The sequence below is a fragment of the Cyclopterus lumpus genome, chromosome 4 (assembly GCF_009769545.1).
Source record: "Cyclopterus lumpus isolate fCycLum1 chromosome 4, fCycLum1.pri, whole genome shotgun sequence".
NCBI lineage: Eukaryota > Metazoa > Chordata > Actinopteri > Perciformes > Cyclopteridae > Cyclopterus > Cyclopterus lumpus.
This window is the reverse complement of record NC_046969.1, coordinates 13,765,892-13,790,300: the sequence shown is the minus strand read 5'-3', so window position 1 is coordinate 13,790,300 and position 24,409 is coordinate 13,765,892. Positions and strand designations below refer to the sequence as shown.

General features: G+C 38.6%; 1 protein-coding gene across 1 annotated transcript in view; it reads left to right on the top strand.

Moving 5' to 3' along the window:
- Positions 1-24,409, top strand: part of LOC117729382 (E3 ubiquitin-protein ligase rnf213-alpha-like) — a 33,326-nt gene that overhangs the window by 5,602 nt on the left and 3,315 nt on the right. The window contains 46 exon segments of the mRNA XM_034530392.1: positions 45-89; positions 91-204; positions 358-1,639; positions 2,869-3,053; positions 3,174-3,329; positions 3,657-3,965; positions 3,967-4,199; positions 4,201-4,864; positions 4,866-6,146; positions 6,148-6,219; positions 6,221-7,225; positions 7,701-7,831; positions 8,061-8,156; positions 8,257-8,378; positions 8,659-8,769; positions 8,861-8,910; positions 9,597-9,747; positions 9,845-9,980; positions 10,221-10,406; positions 10,583-10,707; positions 10,830-10,990; positions 12,183-12,386; positions 12,725-12,912; positions 13,473-13,593; positions 13,770-13,870; positions 13,981-14,160; positions 14,881-15,026; positions 15,472-15,574; positions 15,815-15,929; positions 16,412-16,619; positions 16,708-16,898; positions 17,177-17,299; positions 18,230-18,340; positions 18,637-18,879; positions 19,088-19,175; positions 19,436-19,470; positions 19,578-19,681; positions 20,057-20,201; positions 20,402-20,576; positions 20,869-20,957; positions 21,247-21,498; positions 21,929-22,058; positions 22,263-22,340; positions 22,762-22,942; positions 23,537-23,738; positions 24,165-24,239. Of these exon segments, the coding sequence (XP_034386283.1) occupies positions 45-89; positions 91-204; positions 358-1,639; positions 2,869-3,053; positions 3,174-3,329; positions 3,657-3,965; positions 3,967-4,199; positions 4,201-4,864; positions 4,866-6,146; positions 6,148-6,219; positions 6,221-7,225; positions 7,701-7,831; positions 8,061-8,156; positions 8,257-8,378; positions 8,659-8,769; positions 8,861-8,910; positions 9,597-9,747; positions 9,845-9,980; positions 10,221-10,406; positions 10,583-10,707; positions 10,830-10,990; positions 12,183-12,386; positions 12,725-12,912; positions 13,473-13,593; positions 13,770-13,870; positions 13,981-14,160; positions 14,881-15,026; positions 15,472-15,574; positions 15,815-15,929; positions 16,412-16,619; positions 16,708-16,898; positions 17,177-17,299; positions 18,230-18,340; positions 18,637-18,879; positions 19,088-19,175; positions 19,436-19,470; positions 19,578-19,681; positions 20,057-20,201; positions 20,402-20,576; positions 20,869-20,957; positions 21,247-21,498; positions 21,929-22,058; positions 22,263-22,340; positions 22,762-22,942; positions 23,537-23,738; positions 24,165-24,239 (10,203 nt within the window).

Here is a 24,409-nt window from a genome sequence, read left to right as displayed (position 1 = left end):
ACATACTAATGTAGTCCATATTATATTGATGTTTCCTATTATAGCTCTCTTTAGAGACTTCTCTGATGCTGCAAATTCCGGAGGGACATGGGAAAAAACGTGACGTGCACATATGAGGACCTTAAAGAGTTGCAAAATAAGCTTATGCTCATGTCAGGAAGAGGGGAACAAGTGAAGTGGAGTGAAGTGGAACACTTTGCTGAGGTGTTGTATATCAATTGTATTATTTTATGACTTTTAATAAGAGATTTGTGCTTTAAGTTTGCTTCCCTGTAAAATTAATGGAATGTTTAAAAGAATGAATGCTTGTTATTTTTTACATTGCATGTAATCTCACTTTATCTTCTTCATATGTAGGTGTTTGACAACGTCCAAAGACTTGCCAAAGCATTTGTAGACCTTTATGCTGCAGGGAACCCTCTCTTCCGATGTTGGGAGGCTAAGATTTATTGCAAAACTCAGGATGATCCATGTATCATTATGGAAATCAACTTTTGCAAGACACTGCGTCGCATCCAAGTATGTGGAAGTTTAGTTGAACAACTTACAGCACTATCCAAGAAGATGGAGTTGTTTCTTGATGACTGGCGAAACTTCATGGACAAACAGAGATCTGATCACTACTACTTAAACTACTTCACAGCTGAACAAATATTCTACCTGTGTAGTGTTGTGGCTCCGACAAACGTAAATGTAGAAATAGAGGATACCGCTTTGATGATGCTCTCTTTCATCAAACCAAGCTGCACAACATCAGATGTCTGGAGCACATGGGGAAGGTTTGTCAACCAATTTGAGCCTGGCAAAAGAATTAATGAAGATACTCACTTTCAAAGTCACTTTCTTCAGCAGGAAGACAACAATATGCCTTCAGTCAATGTGAGTAATTTTACAGCCAATAACTTAGAAGACAAGGCAGACCAGAGTGTTGATTTAAAAGAACTGGAAGAGTTGTGGAACGGCTACATGAAGAATGAGGGAATCTTTTTTCATGACCTTTTGGACATAAGGTGTTTAGGGGGTCTGTTAAACATGATGACTTTCACAGAAGACCAAAGCAAAGACGAATGGGAAGAACTAGTGATGTCGGAGACAAAAGACGATTCATTCAGAAGACAACTCCCAAAAGGCCTCTACCCAAACCAACCGAATCTCATAATCTGCCCACATGATGAGGTCCTGACTTCAAGTATCTGCTTGTACATGACCAGTGACTATGAGCCACTGCCGAGTTATGATGAGGTTCTCTTGTGTACTCCTGCCACATCTTATGAGCAAGTAGAACTTTTCTTGAGGAGAGTTCTAACTCCAGGTGACATTGGCCAGAAGATTTACACAATGCTTTGGGCAGACCAATTAACCTATGACGTAAGCTGTGCAATGGAGAAGTGTTTTCAGAAACTGCGTTCCCTATTTAAACAAGATTACAGGCTAGTGATCTTTTGCAGTTCAGACAGGGAGCACACTTACATTCCTACAGCTTTCAGCCAGTTCAAAAGAGACTTTGTGCCACAAGAGTCATTGGAAAGGATCCAGAAGTACTTGTCCATGCATTACACTGTCCCCTCCGATTGCAAGAAGGCTGCGTTCAAAGGCAGCCATTCTGTTGGCATTGTTGTTTCCCGACGTGCAGGAGTAGGTGAGTACTACTTGAAAAGGGGTTTTACTTCTCATAATACTAATTTTCTCTTTGTGCCAGTGTTATGTAAGGGAATTATTAAGATAGATCCTCAACAAAACCAACTAAAGATATAATAGAAATTGCTATGGTTATTCATTATACAGTACATATTGAAAATCTGAACTTGTTCTGAACTCTACAGGCATGCAAACTTGTCCCCTTTCGGCAAAATGCACTGCATTGAAAACTATGTCGACCTTGCTCCAATGTTGTAGTAGTGTATTTGATTTTGATATATTTGATTATCCAGATGTGCCCATCACCGGGATGAGCAAAAACAGACCGGAACCAAATCCTTATCCCCGCCGCTTTCAAGCAGCCTTTAGACATAAAAGCAGAACGGGATAAAACAATTACAGGAATAATTGTCATTTACATTTCTATATAGCCAAGGTCAAACTAATAGTGAAATTCCGGTGTACTCCTAGGACACACTTACATTTTTTGTATTAGTCTGTTCATTTAGGTATTTTTAATTTCATAGCATAAGAGATGCTTTTCAGTTTTATAGCTTATTGTGACCCGTTAACCTGTTACAGTGTAATACATTATACAATACATTTGAAATGTTCCTTGTTTTTCTAATGAAAATGGTTTACCAAAGTTGACAAATGCTACTTCAGTCCCCAGAAAGATGATTTTTACAATCTTTAACACAAACACAACTGGCATATTAGTAAAGATTGTCAGTGTGTAGTCAGGATTAAGAGACAGTGTGAATTCACACATGTTAATATGATGATTACAATAATTTTGCATCGTTGTCATCATTTTCACCCCCGATTATTTTGCTTGCCTGACACAAGTAAGATCAAAAATCTTTGCAATTCATATGCAGTCACATTGCTGCCTATACATTAGGCACAAGTATGCTTGAATTTCACAAGTCTTCATTTATGCATTTAGCAAAAGTTGTCTGGATATCACAATAATTCACAATTATTTTGTCACATATTGGGTTGGGTGACCCATGGAGATCTTAAAAATGGATGTTATATGAGTAATCTTACTGTTTATTGTTAGTTATCATATTGTATAATGCCTTAATTTTGGATTCTGCCTTTGTTTACAATATGATTAAGACATCCAGCACAATTTGTTAAATGGTGTCACTGTATTCTACTCAATTATTACTGATGTAATAATTTAAGTCAGCCAATTGACCTATGGTTATTCCACCATTTCAGGCAAGTCATTGTATGTCCAACGATTGTATGAAAAGCTGGAGGGAAGTGTTGAACCAGGAACTGCATTTAAGAAGTGCATCCGACTAACTGAACATCAGGTTGATGACCACAAGATTCTCCAGTCTTTGTATGACACACCAAAACAAAAAGATCTCATGGTGTTTCACTTTGATGTCACATCATCAGTAAGCATGTTTGTCTCTATAACCATGATAATGAAAGTTCTTAGTTTTTTAAAACTTCAAAAATATATTCATGCAATAACATTATTTATTTCTTCTTATAATGCATATTCTAATTCCCAGGTGCAAAAAGGCTTAAATGAATTCCTTTTCAAGCTTTTATTTTTGCGTTACCTGATGGATTCAGATGGGCGGATGTGGCGCAGCAGCCAGAAACACTTGTACATCATCGAGTTACTGGAATCCACAAATCATCAGCCCAGATATGATCACGGATCTGTAAGTTGAGATTTACTATTTGTGCATTGTTTCATTACTGATAGTATTGACCAGTTAATGGTTTGATAACAGATTCTCAAATAACTATATTCACCTGCATGCTATGCAATGTAGATAAATAACACCAAATCCTCCAAGCATTTTCTTTTGCAGGCAGGACAATGATAATTGTTTAAATATGGTATGGAGGTAATTGCATCGTCTGCTATTAGTAACTAGTAGGCGAGCAAGGTATAACTTTTTAGTGAAATACATGTTTTCAATATCTTTGAATGAGAATACTGGCTTGCTTGATTGATTGATTATAAACTTAATGTTTATTTTCAGGGACAAAAGGAAAACTCAGCATTTTCGGACGTTTTCCCAAAGGTGTTTTGTCGTCCACCAAAGGAGGTTATGGCTTTGGAAATGATGAGGCAGAAAAATACTGACATGGAGAGTGATGACCCCCTCATGGATGACGAGTGTTTCAGGAGTGAAGCTTATCAAAGACCATACCAGTACCTTACACGTTTTCACAACAATAACAATCTGGACACCTTTACTTACCAGTGCATTGAAGGGACTCATGCAGAGTGTGTTCAGATCCTCTTGATCTACTGTGGCATAATAGATCCATCGTGGGCAGAGCTACACAAACTTTGTCTGGTTCCTTAATCTTCAGTTGCAAGACTGTGAGAATTCAGACTTCTGCAACTTTGAGTTTGTTGGAGACACTCTTCGTGGGTTCAAAAACTTTGTGGTTGAGTTCATGATCTTGATGTCCAAAGACTTTGCAACCCCGTCACTATGCATCACCGACCAGAGCCCAGGGAGGCAACACATTGACATCAGTGGGGTTAACGAAAGAGACTAGCTCCCTTCCTCATTAGAAAAGGTGGGAATCAGAGCCACATCCATACATCTTTTTTAATGATGACCACATTTCCATGACATTCATTGGGTTTCACCTGGAGCTTAATGACCAGAGAGTTGATGCCATAAATCCCTTGACACGAGAAGTGATAAAGGAAAACATCATGACTCAAGAGCTGTTCACTGGCTTAAGTCTACAGAGAGTCCCTTTTAATAGGGACTTTGATCAGCTTTCTCGAGCTGACAAGATTGATCATCTGTGCAGTGTGCTTGGCATCAAGTGGCCAACAGATCCTGATGAAACATATGAACTGACCACCGACAATATTCTCAAAATGATGGCAATCCATATGCGATTTAGGTGTGGCATCCCGGTCATCATAATGGGTGAAACAGGATGTGGGAAGACAAGGCTGATAAAGTTTATGTCTGAACTGAGAAGATGTGGAGCAGCAGCCGAAAACATGAAACTGGTCAAAGTTCATGGAGGAACTACATCAGAAATGATATATGAGAAAGTGAAGCAAGCAGAAAATCTTTCAAGGACCAATAAAGAGAATCATGGATTTGACTCAATTCTTTTCTTTGATGAGGCAAACACCACAGAAGCCATCAGCAGCATCAAGGAGATCATTTGTGATAACTCTGTGCAGGGACAACAACTTGACTCCAAAACAGGAACTACAGATTGTTGCTGCATGCAACCCCTACAGGAAGCATACAGACAAGATGATTGAAAGGCTGGAGGCATCTGGATTGGGATACCGGGTCAGGGCTGAGGAGACTGAACACAGACTTGGCTCCATCCCTCTCCGCCAGCTTGTGTATCGTGTTCATCTGTTACCGCCCAGCATGATTCCTCTTATTTGGGACTTTGGCCAGCTAAATGACTCAACAGAGCAAATGTACATCGAACAAATAGTGCAAAGACAGGCAAAGGCCAGCTCGATTGATAAGCATCATATTCCAACTATTACTCAGGTGTTGATGTCTTCACAAAAGTTCATGAGGGAGAGGAAAGATGAATGCAGCTTTGTCAGTTTAAGGGATGTTGAACGTTGCATGCACCTGTTTGTGTGGTTTCACAAAAATCACCCCATGTTTGCTGAGGAACTGAGAGCATTCCTTCAAGAGCAATGTCAGAGGAAAAAAACAAAAAAGATGTCGACATTTTTACCTGCTCAAGACAGAGTAATCTGGTCACTCTTGATGGCCACTGGAGTGTGCTATCAGTCCTGCTTGGAGGACAAAAGGCACTATCAGAGAACTATCAGTCAGTTGCTTCCTTGTGAATACAACAGAGAAATCCAACTCATGCAGGACCTCCTACTCAATGGTGTACCCATGGGTGAGACAATAGCCAGAAATGAAGCTCTGAAAGAAAACTTCTTCATGATGGTGATCTGTGTTGAGCTAAGAATTCCCTTGTTTATTGTTGGGAAACCAGGGAGCTCCAAATCACTGTCCAAAACCCTAATTGCAGATGCAATGCAGGGCCCTGCATCACATTCTGAACTCTACAAGAGGCTGAAGCAGATACATCTGGTGTCCTTCCAGTGCAGCCCTCATTCAACCCCTGAAGGAATCATCACCACATTCAAACAGTGTGCTCGCTTTCAGGAAAGCAAAAACTTGGATGAATACATCTCAGTAGTTGTTCTTGACGAGATTGGATTGGCTGAAGATTCCCCTAAAATGCCACTCAAAACATTGCACCCATTACTGGAAGAGGGCTGTGTCGATGATGTGCCACAACCTCATAAAAGGGTTGGGTTCATTGGAATTTCCAACTGGGCACTGGACCCTGCCAAGATGAATCGTGGAATATTTGTGTCACGTGGAGCTCCAAACCAGCAAGAGCTCATCAAAAGTGCTAAAGGGATATGCTCATCTGAACAAAATGTTCTTGAAAAGATCAAACACCTCCTTGAGCCTTTTGCAAAAGCATATATAACAGTATGTGAAGAAGGCAAGGGTTTTTTTTGGTCTGCGGGATTTCTACAGTCTGATAAAGATGATATTTTTCAATTACTAAAATAAGTAATGAGAGTCCCACCGCAGATGAAATCACTGAAGCAGTCCTGAGAAACTTCAGCGGAAAAGATGATGTGGATGTGATGAGCATATTCAACAAAGAACTCAGAGATAACTTTGCCAATGCCAGCATTACTGCTTTTAAGTTGGTTGAGCAAAGCATCTCTCCAGCTCGCCAAGGGGACGAAAGTCGTTACCTTTTAATCCTCACCAAAAACTATGCAGCTCTTCAGATTCTGCAACAGATATTCTTCTGTAACCAAATCCATCCAGAGATCATCTTTGGGTCTAGTTTCCCAAAGGATCAGGAGTACACGCAGATCTGTAGGAACATCAACCGTGTCAAGGTTTGCATGGAGACGGGACAGACTGTTGTTCTTCTGAACCTTCAGAATCTGTATGAAAGTCTCTATGATGCTCTCAACCAATACTATGTGACCCTAGGGGGTCAAAGGTATGTTGATCTTGGATTAGGAACACATCGTGTGAAATGCAGAGTCCACAAAAACTTCAGGCTCATTGTCATTGAAGAGAAAGAGGTGGTCTACAAGCAGTTTCCAATCCCACTGATCAACAGATTGGAGAAACACTACCTTGACATCAACACTGTTCTCAGAAATGAGAAGAAGGACATTGCGAGACAACTACAGAAATGGGTTAATGATTTTGTCTCCCTAAGTGGCCAACACTCCATGAAAAAGCAATATGTTCCAAGCGATGTCTTCATCGGCTACCACTCAGACACGTGTTCCTCTGTGGTCCTGCAAGTAACAGAAAATCAAAGTGATGAAACCAATGCTCAGACCATCCTGAACAAAGCCAAAGACATTCTGCTCAACTGTGCCACTCCAGACTCGGTTGTTCGTTTGGACAAATCCAAACTGCCTGATGATGAAAGAGAACATTTCATGAAACAATATGTTAACGAAGAGATGCACAGTTCATTGGAAGACTACATTGTCTATCACACACAGCAGTTGGAACAGTCCCACTTCTTCTTCACTGAGGTATTTTTGAACTCATTTATCAACCGGGCAAATTCCACTATTTACTATTTACATAATTTTCATTCTCAGTTTAAACGTCTTGTATAATCCTCATGCCATCCCTATCCAACCATAAACTTTTGTTAAGTTAGCTTTAGATCATTTCCATCTTTGAATATCTTCATGTGAAGTGAACATAGCAGATTTAAGTTTATTTCAGGTTTTACAGTACAGTGCCAGTTCCTATTTCATTTTGGGAGTTGTTTAAATTTCAAGTTGTATTACATTAATACATGAAAGAAAATATAAAATATAAAAAAAGGTTATAGAAGAGTGTTAAAATATATATGATAAACAATAAGCTGCAGTCATGTACAAATCATAATAGCACAAATAAACTTGTGACATGCAATCACATAATGTAACAGCACCATGAGTGTAACGCCAATGAGAAATTGTTTGCATAATATTTTGTAATTCTTTGTTGTTTTTTAAGGTCACAACATTTTCCAGGCTGCTGACTGCAGCAGACACTCGACAACTGCAGAATGTGATCAAGCTTGATGATGTCAAACTGCTATCGCTGCAACAGTTTGACACAGAGTACTCCTTTCTCAAAGAAATCAGGTGTGTAAATAAATACAGTGTTAAGATAATGTCACATCTGCTTAGGTGTAAATTTGAATCTAACTAAATGATGGCCTTTTTCTACACCCTTGAGCTTTATTTTTTTTGGGACTCTTTTCTTTAAAATTATAAAACTGAAAATGTTTTGCATTATACTGAGTAGATATATGGGACTATCATCTGATTACTCTCTATTCAAATGTAAATCATGCCTACGTTCTGGTACTAGGGAATTTCTTGGCTCAACACCTGCAGACAAAGTGCTCATTATCCAAACAGACTATGACGAAGATTCCCAAAGGAGGAATATTCTTTCCTCAGCCAAGTGAGTCTGAAGATCAGCACATATTACTTTCTTTAAAAAGAAAATCTAACATTATCACTAAAGCTCACATACTTGTGCCTAATGCATTGATTTGTTTCAGGTATTCATGCATCAATGAAATAAACAAGTGGGGCACTACTAGCAACACAAAGACATTTGTGTACTTTGTCACCAAACTTCCTCGAATCGCGGGTGGGACCTCCTATGTTGGGTTTCAAGGCGGTTAGTCCTGCAGTTACACACGCACACACAACATGAGTAGCAAATTGGTCTATTTTATGTCAGCAACTCTGTCACAATATGCTTGATTATCACAACAGCAACAACAAAAGTAATGGTATTAATATTCATTTATATAGCACCTGATACACAGAAATGTAGTGAAAAGTGTCACACTTTAAGAGTAACAACAAGAAACAAATCAAACGATAGAGCAGATTATTTAAATATCACTTAAAATGTACATATTCTGTTGTTTTTTTATTAATGAAAAACATTGCAGGTCCTTGGAGGTCTGTTCACATTGATGATCTCAGAAGATCAAAAGAGTTTGTGTCTGATGTTCATTCCCTGAAAAATCGCAGCATAAGTGAACTTTTTGAAGATCATCAGGGTAATTCATAAAAAAATCGTATTCCTCTTTAAGAATTGTATATATTTTAGGTAAATTAGTAAATTCACCTACAATTGTCCTTCTTTCCAAGCCATGGAGACAGAAGACCACACAGGTGTGCCACAGAAAAATGACTCCACTGTAAGTGTAATTTACCACCCATTTTCACAAACTTGGAAGAAGATCCTACTTAAGCAAATACAATGTACAGTACTTAACTCTGATGCATGGTTAAGTACAAACCGTTGTTATCTGATTGGGCATTATTTCTAATTGGTGAGGCATGACATACTGTAGCCAGCATGACAAGTAATTCAACAAACCTAGGTCTGAATCAAACCAAGGACCAATGGCTGATGTAGAAGATAATATACAGTTCAGGGAATGTATCAGTAGTGTAACCAATCCAGGAAGGGATCTGAATGTTGTTAAAAGGTTTTCAAATATTCAGAATTCTGGACGTCATTGGGCCTCATGCAAGAACCACTCGCACGAACAGATGTGTTCTTGAGGGCCTTCATCAAGTCATTTGTATTCCTGTGACAGTGCGACCCTCAGGTGACACAACATTAACAGCACTCATTATCTCCCATTCCATGGCTTAACCAGGTCCCTTAATTCCTCTGATGAAGTAAAGATTTTCCTTTATGGTTCTCTGAAAGCAGACTAAGATCTCAGAACTTCAGAATTGTGACTTTGCCATGATTTCATGAATCAGTTACTTGAGGCCTCTGAACTGAGTTGGAGGATTCATTTGTCGGACATTTTGCCTTTTTCAGATGTTGGGCTGCAGTTGTTCATTGATTTATTTGTTATGTTTTTTTGAGGTTTTGGGAGATTTGTTTGATATATCAGAACTGATAAGGAGCTGTGTGCAGAGTGCAGTGAGCATGCTCAGAGATGCAGCAGACGGTGGAGAACTCATCACTAAGAGAGTTGAGAGCCTGCTCACACTTCTGGATGAAAGTCAGACACAAGGTTAGTAAATTAGTTATTCTGGCAAATATTTTTATGTCAGGCCACATATCTACTCTGTTTGCAGTGGAAATGCATCTTACTGAGTTTTATTTTCAAGGTGTGTTTGCAAACATTGTGAGGAAGCGTCTCCACTCGCTGTTAGAGGACTATGAGGCTAACATCCCCAATCCAAGAAGCTGGGTTCTAACAGAAGCATTAAATGTCAATGCTCTACAAGAGGGGGGGACGTTCCTGTAGGTCTCTCTTTTACATCCCTCTCCATAGCAGTCTGTGATCTTTTTCTTTGCTATATTTGCATAGTCATTTATTCATAACTTATTGAAATCTATTAATGGTGTACAATGTCAAATGCACTACTGCAAATGTTAGCTTAACAAGTTATTTAGCTGTGTATCACTCTCACAACTTCAATGTTTAATACAATGCAGATGTCCAGTTGATTTTAAGAAAATCATGTAAATATTTTCTCACAGACACACACTGTGGAGGAAAATCCAAGCAGTTGTCACTCCACTTCTAGCTAACTTGGTCTCAGTCATTGACCGAGATTGCAATGTGGACCTTCTGCGGTATGAGTGTAATGACATCGGGAACCTTTGGCTTAAGATATTTGAGAGCAAAGAGATGCTCCATGTACCTTATGTAAAGATGGAAAGCGAGTGAGTATCTCTTGGCTGTATGATCCAAATATCTTTTCAGCACAAATACTTACTTTGAGATGGTACATTCAAGTGAATAATAACACCAGTTAAATGCTATTCTGTCTAGAACATCAATAATGTGATTCCTCTGTCAAAATCACATTCATAACATTTGCCTGTGGCCTCTTCAACAGCTCCAGTGTCTTAATGATACAAAGCCATATCACAGGTGGCAACACAATGCATTGCCACATGCCCTTCAGCTGGTGGATCAAAGACTTCCTGGATGGGCTCATGATGCACACATCCAGACATGAAAGTAAATATCATACCATATAGGTGACATATCCAAATGCCTTTTGTCCTCAAGTCGCAGTACATTGAAAGCACTACCTTACCCTAACTTAAACGGTGGCATTCTCAACTTTTTCTTTTTTGCAGCACTTTCACCTCGTCATTTCCAAGAATTGTTCTTGAATACACCACTTGGCAGTTACATGGATAAAAATGTGGATACAAAAATGAGGAAAGAATTTTTCGAAAGGTACCTACAGGATTTTGTTTCCATGACAATGAAAGTGGCATCAAATGAAGAATTGCAGGTAAGGGTACATAAAGTTATGTGTCCACAGTGACCATGTCCAATAGCTGCTATACCATTAATCTCCCTTCCACAAAACTATTTAAACAATCCAATCCAGTGCGGGCAATATTACAATCCAATTTAAGATTTCAGTTCCTCAAAATTTAAATAGATTAAATAAATCCCTTTTTTACAAAGAGTCAGCTAAAACCAAACATTATACAAACTAGAACGATTTTCAAGTTCTTTTATTGCATTACATTCCACAGGGATTTGTATGTTTCAGATCCTTTTCTACAGTAGCTACCCATTGATCAAATATGTAGTAAATAACACTTGTCACTCCGAATGACCAGTGTGGCAAGTATAATCCACAACATTTAACAGGAATAAACAGGAACTCCTTACAGTAACAGGAGCATTATAGACTGCTCAAATGTGTGGTAGCTGTCTGCGTATATTCAGCTTCTGAGTTACTAAGCCAGCAGCTCATTACACTGTCAGCCCCTGGACCTTAATGTCTGAAGAATAGAAATGAAAGTTAAGTTGCAGCCTACAATAGTTTCCCAGTGTATTTATTGTATTACTTTCCACGATTAGTCCAGGAGATGAGGGGAGTAACAATAAAATGAAACAGGGGAAAAACAATTAAGGAAACTTGTGTATATACATTAACAGGGAATGTATTGAGAACCTTTAAACAAACAACTGAACATTGAATTAAAAATACAAAGTCAAACAATAAACTCACAAAGACATTCTCCGTCAAAGAGGGAGTAAGTTTGCAGAAATTAGCATCATGCTAGTAACACTCAGGCCAAAGTGTGCCACTGGCTCTCTCCAGCTCGTTTATACCAGAACCTGGTGAGTGATTGATTGAAATCAGCTGCATACAATCGCTCACTGACGCAAGGCAGAGGAGGCATCCGGAGAGAGAGCAGATATAAAACACAACACAAGTCAGCATGCAAGTCAACAGATGATTAAATTAAAATTCAAGTCTGATGAATACAAACCAAAAATACCCATCCACTATTTGTTTGCATTACAACAATTTGATATTTACGGTCATTAATAATAGTCTAATTGCTGCATTTTTTTTAATCAAGGCTGTTAACTTACCTTAATGTGATTCCTCATTGGCATTGTTGTAGTGAAAAACAAACATTGTATTATTAATTAATTAATCAACTTGTGCATTTACTCCTTAGCTCTTGTGTCACTCCCTGGCCAGCTGTGTTGATGAAGTACAAAAACGAAAAAGAGATGAAGCTGAGCTTTCTCTTCCTCACATCCACATCGCCTACCATTTCTATCAAAGTCGTCTTCAGAACCTCTCACGGATGATGTCTCTTCAGCCTAATGTTGTTTCTCTTTTGGGAAGAAACAAGCACATTAGACATGGTGCAGAGATGGTAAATGCATTTCTGAATTTCAGTCTTCTTAGACTGCACATGGATACCCATCCTACAAACTTGAGGCCTGTAATGCGCATATTTCATTTTAATTTCAAAGCACATTCTGACCATCAACGTTGTCTACCCCTAAACCAAAGTCAATCATGCAAAGTGTTATGATGTCACAGAGATGCTTAGAGATTCAAAATACAAATGTCAATGATTCTCTGATATGGTGTTATGATGCAAAGTCAAATTCCAATATAGATGGTTTCCATATTAGGCTCTTTTCACCGATTTTTTATTTTTTTTTCAAAATTACTGAATCACTTCCAAACTATTTTTCTGTCCTGTAGGTTTTGGATGTCAATGCAGCCAAGGCATGTGTTGAATGCCTGGAGTCTGCTAATTTGGATACTGATTCTTTATGCCAGACCTGGCTAAAGCAGGTGAAGAGGCTGCAAGCCTCTTTGGAGTTGATTTGCTCTCAACATAACACCAAACTCTATGGAGAACGATGCAAAGAAAGACTCAACGATGTCAGGTAAGATGCTCATGCACTGAAATGGGAGTGAAATACTAAATGGCTTGTGTCTGCATGGATTTTGTCTCGATGCTCTGGTTTCCTCTCACATTCACAAGCAGGTTAGAGGACTTGGGAACTCCAGATTGCTCATAAGTGTAAAAAATGTTTTTGGCTCCCATGTTTCTCCTGACAGACTGGTGCTGATCCCCAGGCCTGTCAAGCAGTGTATGCTAGAATAAGCTCTACTCTCTCATCACTAACCCCATGAGCTATTTAGAAACTGGATGGATGCATGTTTTACAGAGTAATAAAATCTAAAATTCAAACAGGTAGAATGTGTGATTTTTATATTGAGGGCAACCCACCATGCCAGAAATAAAGAGTGCTCATGCTCAAGTCGTAAACAATTACAAAAGTTGTATTAAATACATTATTAATCCTATTAAGCTTCAGTGATATTGGGGAGTGGTACTGTTTCACTTTGCAAAGGCAATGTATTTAATGAGTGTAAAATACTGTTATGGAGGATGGTGAATATGTATATCAACACATTAACTGTGGTCTGTAATACTTTAAAGTAATGGCTGGAATCGCATCTACATCCTCTCATTGTTTGTGGAACACATGCTGTTGGATTTCCATAAGGACGAGAATCAGCTCACAACACTGGTCCTGAACCACATTCAAACCTTAAGCAAGGTGAGCAGATTTGTATTGACTAATGTATTGTAAAAGAAAACTTAAGCAGTGTAGCCTGAATTCAATGTGATGGGGGCTCTTTTTTCTAGGTACATTTTTGGTCAATTTTAAAACACCTTCAGCCAACTGAAAAATCCCCATTATGTCTATTGTCTTGTTTTTCACCTATTTCTAAGGTTCTAGAGGAAAATGCTGATGTGAAATCATTGAAGCCTTTTCAAGCTGTGATTAAAGTACTAAAGTCCTGTAAGCAGGGGGCAAGTGACCAGATGTTCAGGTAAGTGCTTGTTCATTTGACAGAAAAGTTATTTGTAATAAAATAGTGAAGAATATTTTTTTCGCTACACACCTGTGAATCTGAGTACTATTGATTTCATTTTCATAAAGGTTTGGACTTCAGTGTGCAGTGTGCATGAGGGAGGCCCAGGACCCTGTGGGGCTCCCATGCCATCACATCTACTGCTTAACATGCATCAGGGCCTGCCTTGATGCAGGACAGGCCTTCTGCCCACATTGCAGACAACAGTTACCAAATGGTTTTCAGCCACATGTCTCTGAAGATATCATGTGAGTTTTTTTTTTAATGTCATGTACCATTTAGCATCCCAAAAAAATCCAAAGGTGACACTGTCTTCTCATGATCCAGAATCAGTTAGAAAATAGCCATTGCAGACCTCGAAGGGTTGGACTGTGAACTTGACGTAAGCTCTTGTGAACTTGATTCTTGGCTTTGACTTACTGCACCTACAAACAGGATAACTGGGAAATGGCCGGCGACAGGGTGTCCTCTAAGAATCTCACCAGAGATGTCTGACTTAACTATCCAGTAATGTTTATTGAGATACCAGATGAATGACAAGTTTAATATGAAGTTGTAGTGGTTCTTAAATACAAGCAAAGAATAATTTTGTATAAATAGATTACAGTATAATTAGACAATTACACAGGCCATTGTATATCTATGTACATTATTAAGTGTACAGGATTTGTTTTTTAACTGTACAGTGCTTACCAGCTCTCTTTAATGAGCCGTTTGGCATAAAATAAGTATGTGCACTCTCAGACACATCAGCTTTTTCTATCGTGAATACACTTTTCTATCGTGAATACACTTCTCCTGTATGGTAGATGAACACAGGAATACCAACTGAGGCGGGAAAGTGACCTGGTAGAGTAATATTTGGGGAAGAGAGTTGGCTAAACTGAGCCACATTTAACATGTTTCTAATAAACAACTGATAGCAATGTATTGATTTTATGTTGCATTGGATTTTTGTCAATCTGCAGGATTTCTATTCAGAAAAATGACGAATTAAGGCGGCGTTGCAATGGTTTCTTCATTGATCTGCTCTCAACTGTGTGCTTCAAGGACAACACGCCACCAGAAACTCATGTCATCATCCACCTGTTGTCCTACCTGATGGTTGAGACAGGTACCACAACATCGACAAATGATCAGTTTCCTCTTTGTTTTCTTCAACTTCTTTTCTAATGAACCTGTATTTGTTTGACTCTGTATGTGACCGCTTCAACCATTTTTTACATAATCCAATATTATTGGGGACCATTAAAGCTAGGGCAAACAATTTATATTAGAAGAGTTTTTGTTATATTTTTGGAAATCTTTATTAGCTCACTAGAAATATCACAGGTTCGAGCAAGTGGGTCAAAAAGTACTAACAATAGCTATGTTCTTTGTTTGCGTTCGTTATGATATTGTTAGGTCATGTTTTCTTTCATGTGAATGAGCCATGGCGTAGTTTACTACAGTTACAGCGATGTATATTAGACAATAATAATTTATCTTTTTAATTTTTAATTTTTTTCTTTTTTCATATGCTGTTACTAATATTTACTCTAAATCAGGTTTCACCCCAGAACATAAACAGATTCACACCAAAGATCTGTCGCCTTTTGACGAGTCTCCCGATAGGAACCCGGTTGTGCGATCTGTGATCCTCAAACTGCTTCTGAAGTTCAGGTAGGTAAACTAATTATGTCACTGTAATGTTAAACTTCAACATCTACATTTAAATGATGAGCTATCTAGCAGATATAAATACCAGCTCTGTCAGCTACACTGCAGAAGGGTTTGACAGCATTGCTGCTCTAACCATATGTAAGGATTTAGTTGAAAATGTCTGAATAGATTTCCTCTGCTTCACTGTGCAAAGCTTTTCCGCATTGTACCAAATCTATGATGAACTCAACTGTGTTTCAGTTTTCATGAAGTCCAGGCATATTTGCAGCAGCATTTGTCATCTATTGAAGAAAGCAGATTTGTGAATGAAGGGGATAAAGCAGAGCTGTATGCCTTGTACATAAACTGCTTGGAGGTAAAACATATTTTAAACAAATATATAACTGTACTGCGTTATTATGTTAAATAGAGTATAAATATACCAATGAAAGATGCAAAGAAGATTTTACTGAAGATCTTATTATTATATATAATGAGATATTTATGAAGCAAAAGGTTTTGCTAGCATGTTTTGCTAGCAGCTAAAAAGCTGCTAGAAAAAGTGTAGTGTAAAGTGTAATGTGTATGTACTTAAAAATCATGCAAAAGATACGGTGTAAGCTATGAAAGTGAAAGATTCTGCTCTCTCAGGGGGGCATATACTTTATCTAGAGTGCTGGATCTAGACCATGGTGCGCTATTTGCCTACCACTACCCTACAATATCTGAATAGGACAGAAAGGGTGATGGAGGAGTTTGGATGGCAGCTGTACCACAAACCTTTGATGTAATTGTTCTGTTCATCGCTGATACATCTCAATTGGAGTGACAGTAAGCTTCAACATCCTTTCTTTGCAGGACTCCATGTGGGAGAAAATACCTCAGGAAGGCAGCCCAGCTGAAGAGCTAAAGCCATTTTACAATGATGAAACACAATTCCTGCACAACCTTTTGGCTGATGTCCCTTCTGTTCCAGCAAAAGTATCTATTCAACATCTGCAGCACATCGCTCGATTGCGTCTGTCCCTCACCATGGCTGCCCAGCTTATAAATGACAATATGTCTGGTAAGAGATCATTTGACTCCTGCTGACAGTTTGCATTGGTTAGCTATTCTTAAAAAATGTAATCTATTGAAATATGTTGCTGTAGCAGACAACAATGTCCCAGATGGAGCAGAAGATTTCCTGAACATGGTGATTAAGTTCTGTGAGGACAGTGGGAATGACTGGTACCGCGTTTACCTGATCCGCAAGCTCAGCGAATTGCAGGGTGTTGAGTCCGTCCAGACGATGGTGAAACAACCAAAGTTCAGCTGGCTTTTCCCAACGGAGATTCATCAGCAGGTACACCACCATTCATTAGCATATCTACTGTTAAAAATGTATGTCAATCAGTGAGGCCAATCAGCAGCAGCACACTGTCATTCGATATCAGCATTTGCAGGTCTGCATTTACTTAAACAATAACACAAACCATGGAGTCACATTTATTCCAATTATTGGACTATCTCTGAACCAGGAAGCCACCTGGACATCTAAAATCCATCTAATATCCATATATTTTGATACATTGCATTATTATTGTTTTTGCTCCTTTCTAACTCCTTTCATGATGTGACCAGAATGAAGATGGAGGCCAAATGGACCAGTATCTTGTGTGTGGAGAAGAATACAAGGCGGTGAGAGATGCAGTTGCCAGGGCAGTTGTGGGCGGTGATGTCGAGCAAATAGAAAACGTCTGTGAGGTATTTACATTTAATTTTACTAAGCTCTTTTATTTTTAACCTGCCATCTATAGGGGTAGTTTATTTTATTGCATGGCATGATTTTGGATTGTTTAGCCTTTTTACAAAAAAATCTAATGTACTTTACATCAAAGGTAATCATCCATCAATGAAGAGAATTTTAATTCCAGTTTGCTCTTAAAATGCATTACCATGCAATTGAGTGACTTGATGTTCACTGTGATAGACTGAAGAAATGTTCACAGTGTATGGTAAAGATTGGAAATCAATGGTTGCTTGTAATGGAGCAAATATATATTTAAAAGTCTAAAACAAAATAGTTTCTATAGTTGTTACTGGGACCAAATGCCCATTCAGTCTGAATAGAAGCTGCTCACTATTCAATCTCAAGGATCAAACAAATACAATATGTACACACCTCCAGGCAGCCGCGCTTCTACCTTAGCAGAACTATAGTTTTGTTAAAGTGTGGGGAACCCGTGACGGATTGTGCCCCGCGGCTGCACGAAGGTCTTCCACTTGTCAATGTGGCTGTTTTTGTGGGGGGAAGCGAGATTAATGGACAAAACGTGAACCTGCAAATCAGGGGAATTTGTCACCCAAAAATGTGACGCAGTTAGAAAGATTTATTTTGTGTTACACAATTATAAAACAGAAAAAAGGTATACCAATGAGCATCAGCATTATTTTGGCCAGACATTTTAAACTCCAGAGACACTTCAGACAAACAACTGTTTTCACAGCCTGAGAAGTACTCGTCGATTTTAATGTATGAAATCAGTAGACTTCCCCTCTAACAAAAAACTATCAAGATGTCACGAACATTTTAATAATATACAAATCTGGAAGTGAAGTAATGACATAACTGTTCACTGGAAACATGTGGTCCATGATGCAGAAAAGTGCATTGTTTGTTTTTCATTGATCTAGAAATGCACCGCGCCACCAAGGAAACAAACAATGTTTATCATCCTGGCGCTTTTCCGAGAGGTTACTACTCTGTACAGATCAGCAAATACAGGTCTTCATCCGACTCCTGAGGTATGACGAGTTATAAGATGCACATGATGTAGAAACTGAATAATACATTACACATCTTAGACCATTGGACACAGCCAAGAGTTGAACCGGGGCGGTTCTCATTCAGGAAAACACGGCCCAGACTTTGATTGTTTACAGGATTAGATTGTTTTGACCAATTTTTTCTTTCTTGGAAATTTGGCAAGTAGTGCTATTCATCAGCAACTGTCAGCTGATATTTTGTTATAAAATGTATTATAATGCTGGTATAAAAGTCTTGCTTATTAACTAATATTATTCTAATATCTCCATGTTAGCGATGCAAAGCATTTGAAGTGCTCATCCAGGGCTCAAGGTATCTACATCAAAGAGAAGTAAGGGATTTTGCCTCAGCCTTGGTTCACAACAGGTTGGGATCCCTGACCATGAGCCCTGATAATACTATCGTGGATTACAATATCATTGGGCTGGCCATCCATCTGGCAGCTGTGTTGCTCACTGGAACTCACCACCTGGTGATGCCGCTCAAGCAACTTGGTCTGTTTCCTGAACATATGCAGGTAAACGTATGTCTGCATTTCTAGATCCTTGCAACAACTCTTCTTAAAGTCAAATGACCGAAGGCTGTCGATTGTACAACTTTATTCCAAGAACAATTGTTCTACCAGAACATTTCTAAGGAAACACCCTTTAAATAATGACTTATAGTTTCAATAATAACTGATTATTACTTTCATGTTATTTCATGTCATTTATTTTATCTGACAGGTGGCATTTATACCCACAATGCCTGATGACATGTTAGCTGTTGCCCAGGCAGCCATACAACAAGACTATGGGAAGCTCACTTGGTATGGTAAGTACTAATCATTCATACATAAACCACAATTTTAATCACATTTTTGCAGCTTAGTGCAAATAATTTCTTTCAGAAGAAATGTCTATAATAGATGTCGGAAAGTCTTCGTATAATCTGTCTTGCTCTGGGTTTGCATCATCATTTTGAAGGCCAAAGGAGTCCCATCAACCCACATACTATTTCCATTGTAGTTTATCTTCTGTCTCAATAATCCAAGTAATTTAAGTGTGTTTTAATTGGTTGATTGTTTTTCACAGTGTGTCTAAATAATCATCCATGCCTTGTTGATGAGGTAAGTTATTTTAATGCAGTTCCAATTAATTAAATTGTATCGTGATTACAAACATGAAGTGATACAATCGTACTGTAAATGATCTGATCTGCTATGTTCTACTGCAGTGTGGCCTGCCCATGCAGAGAGGCCGATGTCTGGAGTGTGGCCAGGAGGTTGGAGGAGACAATCATTCAGCCATATCTGGATTCACACAAATTCAGCTGCAGCAGTGAGTGTCAACAGGATTTTTGAGTGGGACATGATATGGAGGGCCATCATTCAAAGTATTGTTGTGTGCAAAAAAAGCATTGTATAGTTGTTAAGGTAGTGGCAAAGTACATGCAAATCCTAAATTGTAATGTTTTTTTTAAATTCAAATGGAATCTTTTGGGCGAACGCAAGATAAATGAGCACCCCACAAAAATATCTATCAGTATTTTGATATTTATGTTTTTTAAGTAGAAACATATCTAGAATTTGACCAGCTGCCAACCTTTCCTTTATTTAACCTTTTTCGATTTGTGATACCAAATGTCATGTCCAGTTACATTGAAACAACTCCCTGGGACTACTGTCTGACTGATGTTTTATTCTGTTGTTTTAGGGATTGCACAAAGCCTGGCCACATTCTAGGAGACCCTGCGCAGAGAAACAACCTAGACACCAAAAACATGTCTCTCTGTCCCTTCACTCTGGTCAGGCTGGTTACACATTTGGCCATGTTCCTGGGAGCCTCCAAGAAGTCCCAGGTGAGCAGGAAATGTACATCAGCAGTCACTGTGCAGGAGCGCTTTCTGAGCTTTAGCTAACTCTGTTGGGTTGTAAGTGCCAACAGTATTGACATTGTGTGTATCTGAGATAATGATCTCTCTGCAAAATAGATATACAAACTTTGCCCAAGCTTTTTAAATCTGACTAAGACGTTGTGCCACACTTTCTGTTCCTTCAGGTTGTCCAGCAAATCATCCAGCCGCCTGTGGAGGATGTTTGTTTGTTTCTCACTCAGCACATAATAAATGATCTGGATCAGCTGTCACAGGCACTGGGAAGAGGAACTGACGACACCATTACCACTGTGCACTTGGTGCTCAGATCCCTGCCAGAGCTAGTGCAGGCCAGTCTCTGTAAGCCCACCACAGGTCACTGTTTGTCAGCTTTTATTACCACATCTCGTGTCTAAATTATGGAAAGATTAGTCCCACCCAACACTGTGTGCTTGTTGTTGTAGGATGAAGACACACAGTTATTTAATGTTCCTATCTGTTTCAACAAGCTCTATAAACTCTCATTGATAAAGAAATAGTGCTGTTTTCACATTATGTCGATCATATAATAAGCTTCTTATTCATCCTACCAATTCACCATCTGAGGCATTCTTGCTTGTTCGGTAATTGATACTGTCTCCTAAACAACTAGCTGGAATTGATCCTTACCTAACAACCAAAGCATCCAGAAACACCTGGGAGACGACTGTGGCTGCAGATATTATGACGCCTCAGTTGAGGGTATGACTTTTTTATCATTTTATATTGTCATTTTCCTCATATGAGTGACATTGAAGATTTTATATTTAAAAAATGGGCAGTTTGACTCATACATATAACGTATGGCCATGTATCTGCTCTGACATCAATGTCAATATGAGAATAATCGTATTATTAGTTCATTATATTATAATTATCCCATTATGCTTCTCTCATTTAATGATATTGTCATGGGTTTCTTTTGCCCAATACACATTTCTCATTGCTGCATTAAACTCTCCTTCCACTCCTACCAATATGTTGTGTCTAGGATCTTGATCAACTCCTGCAAGAAGCAAAGGGCAGCATCAGGACTGACTCCCGTGTGTCCTCCAACTTCATCATGAGGACAACCTTCGGTGATGATTGTACCTTCCTGACGTCGCTGCCGCAGGGTTCTCAGGTCCACAGCTCAGCGGTGTGGAGCTGCAGGGAGAGGTTATCATTGCTCAGCCTCACACACCTCGTAGAGCAGCAGGACCAAAAGGAGGAGCTGCCGCTTCTCTGGAGGTTCCTGCAGAAGGTGAACGTCGTAAAGCTTTGTGACAAAATTGTATTAAATTGAAAATGGTTTTGAATTCACCTGCATCCAACAGTTTGGTCCAGTGCAAGAAATCTTCAACTACTAGCCAGATTGTTATGAAATTTGTTATAGTACTAATTCCCTAAAGATTCGTAACACCAGTAAAAGTTTCCCCTTTAAAATCATCTTCAGATGATTAATTTTTATGGTAGCTTTAGACCAAATGTCAACCATGCCCACAATATATTTTATCATCTAGAAGTAATAATTTGCCAAAAAACATTTAATAATTCTAAAATTACAGCTAGTAATTGATAAATAAAATAACAAATTAAAAAGAACCAGAGATTTATTATGGTCAAATATCTTAAAAGCTCTATATATGCAGCATTTGGCTATCATCTGTTTCATTTGTGTTTGTATTCTTCAGGAGAGAGACTTTCGTCAGATTAAGCTCCTCCCAGACATCCTAATCCTGCTGAAACACTTGGTGAGAAAGTTCCAGAACGCAACCAACCAGAAAATGGGCTCCATCGGAGAGTTCATTGACGAGCAAACAGGTAGAGCTTCAATATCTCTTAGAAATGACTACACTTAAGCTTTTGCCTTACACTTGGTTCTCAAAATGTTAACATTCAATTGATTGAAATCTAACAGACTCTTAAGGCATGGGTTACGGGACAGAAAACACATGACATTTTACACATTTATTTGATTTTTAGTTATACAAACTATATAAATATTTTAAACATTTCTAATTTCAGAAATGAGGATGTGGTATGAGAAACACATTGACATCTTCTTGAAAACATGGAATCTGCTCAGAGTGTCTGTAACCAGCAGTAAGTAAAGCACTTATCCTCTTTGTCTCCTTAAATGTACAGATGGGGAAGTATACATCTTTCCTTGCACTTTCTATTATTTTCTTATATTTTCATGTTTCACAGGTCAAGTAAACATTTAAGCAGAGTTGTGTTGTTTACATTCACTGTAATTACTGTAACTCCATTGTTAGAGCTTTGATACTCATGAATAACTTAAATTCCTCTAGTCAATAGTTGGCTAACATTCAGTGTTGTGATTTTGCCCATACACCATAAACTTTACTGGTTTCAAAGTGATATCTTTGGAAAAGAGCCGTAATAGTTGTGTAGAAATGGTTTCTTTGGTGTAACAATAACTGAACCAAGAAATTTAAAGAAATACATACTTGCTGTTGTATTGGTCATAAGGAATCATGTATGTGTCCTTTACAACTTACAGGTGAGTTGAAGATCCCAGATGAATTTTGCCGTGAGGATTTGAACTTAAACAGTGACCTGCAGTACCTCCTGCCCCGGCGGCACGGTCCAGGCCTGTGTGCCACAGGGCTGGTCAGCTACTTGGTGGCGCTGCACAATGAGCTGGTGAACACTGTGGAAAGCCACACCGGAGACAACAGCAGGTACAAAACGGCTAGAAAAGAGAAGTTTGTTGTCCTACGAAGGGAAGAAGATAATGTTTCAGTTCGATGCAAAAATACTGTTTAAACAATGCTGTAATCATTACAGCAAGCAAAACCTCTTTCAGTGCTATGAACATCGAGGTTTTGCTTGCTGCAACTATTTCTTCCGTTCATATTCGCCATTTAAAAACTCCCTTTTTATTGCACTTTCAATGCAAGTGATGAAGGCCAAGATCCACAATCCCGGGCCTATCTTTGCAAAGCCTGTCTTTGAAAAGACCTAGAATGTGAATTTGATAAAAGCCCTACAAAGTCAACACCAAGAATGCACATGCAGACTTTTCAAATGAGTGCAGCGAACAAACTCAACATGCACATCATAATGATCCTCAAACTTTGTTGACTGATAAATGGATGCTTTTTATAGTAGCACCAAGAAATATATATTACGGATAACCAATTTAAACATGTTTGCTGAAAACAAAACTTGTTCGCTGCTTCCAGAAGTCTGGAACAACTTCTAAACTTGTTTGGAAAAAGAAATGTCACTCCAGAACTAAAAAGTTTATATTTACATTGTGACGTCTGCATCAGTTACAAGGTGACTGTGGCAGAGCTAACGGAGCAGCACGTCATACACTATGAGCTGGAGAAAGACCTGCTTCCTCTGGTTTTATCCAACTGCCAGTACAGTTTGGAATGTGGCCATGAGACGATATCACAATATGACTTACCCAGGATTCAGCAGCAGATCCTCACCCGCTTCCTGCAGGGAAAACCACTCATCACCCGCACAGTGAGTCCACACAGTCTGGATTGGTTCAAGCAAATGACAACATCATAAATGGACACAAACAAGCTTTACCAGCCATTTACAGTGTTTTGTTGCATGGATTGTGCACCACTGTGGCGAGGAACAGACTCCATCATGCCTTGTGCTACACAGAGTGATACATAAACTCCTGGAATAGTGGTATTATGTCAGGCTACAGCAAATCAAAACAAGAGAGAACAGACACATGTTTGTTTGACTTGGTTTGTTGTGGGCTGTCATGTTTTTCTTCATGTAAGCAAACCTAGATGCTTTTTCTTGTGTTGCTATTTTATCAATCAAGACATTTTCACCAAGCAAATTGTAACTGTATTGTCTATGTTGCATTACTTATTTTAATGTATAACCTTTCTGCTTTACTATTCTCACTTTATTTTATTTTTATTTTAGGGAATTCCTACATTGGTCAAAACACAAGAGTCATATGAAACCATTTTCAAAGCTGTTAAAGGAAAAGTGCATCAGGTAAATTATTGGAATATTACATTATTCAATGAGATTTTTCTGAAATGTACTTCATCTACCTAGTCAAACACACAAATATATAATACATGCATTTAAGAAAATACATCTACTCAGGCTGAAATGTAGGTTATTTTCATTAACATTGAAGCTATTTGGTTATTTATAGTCAA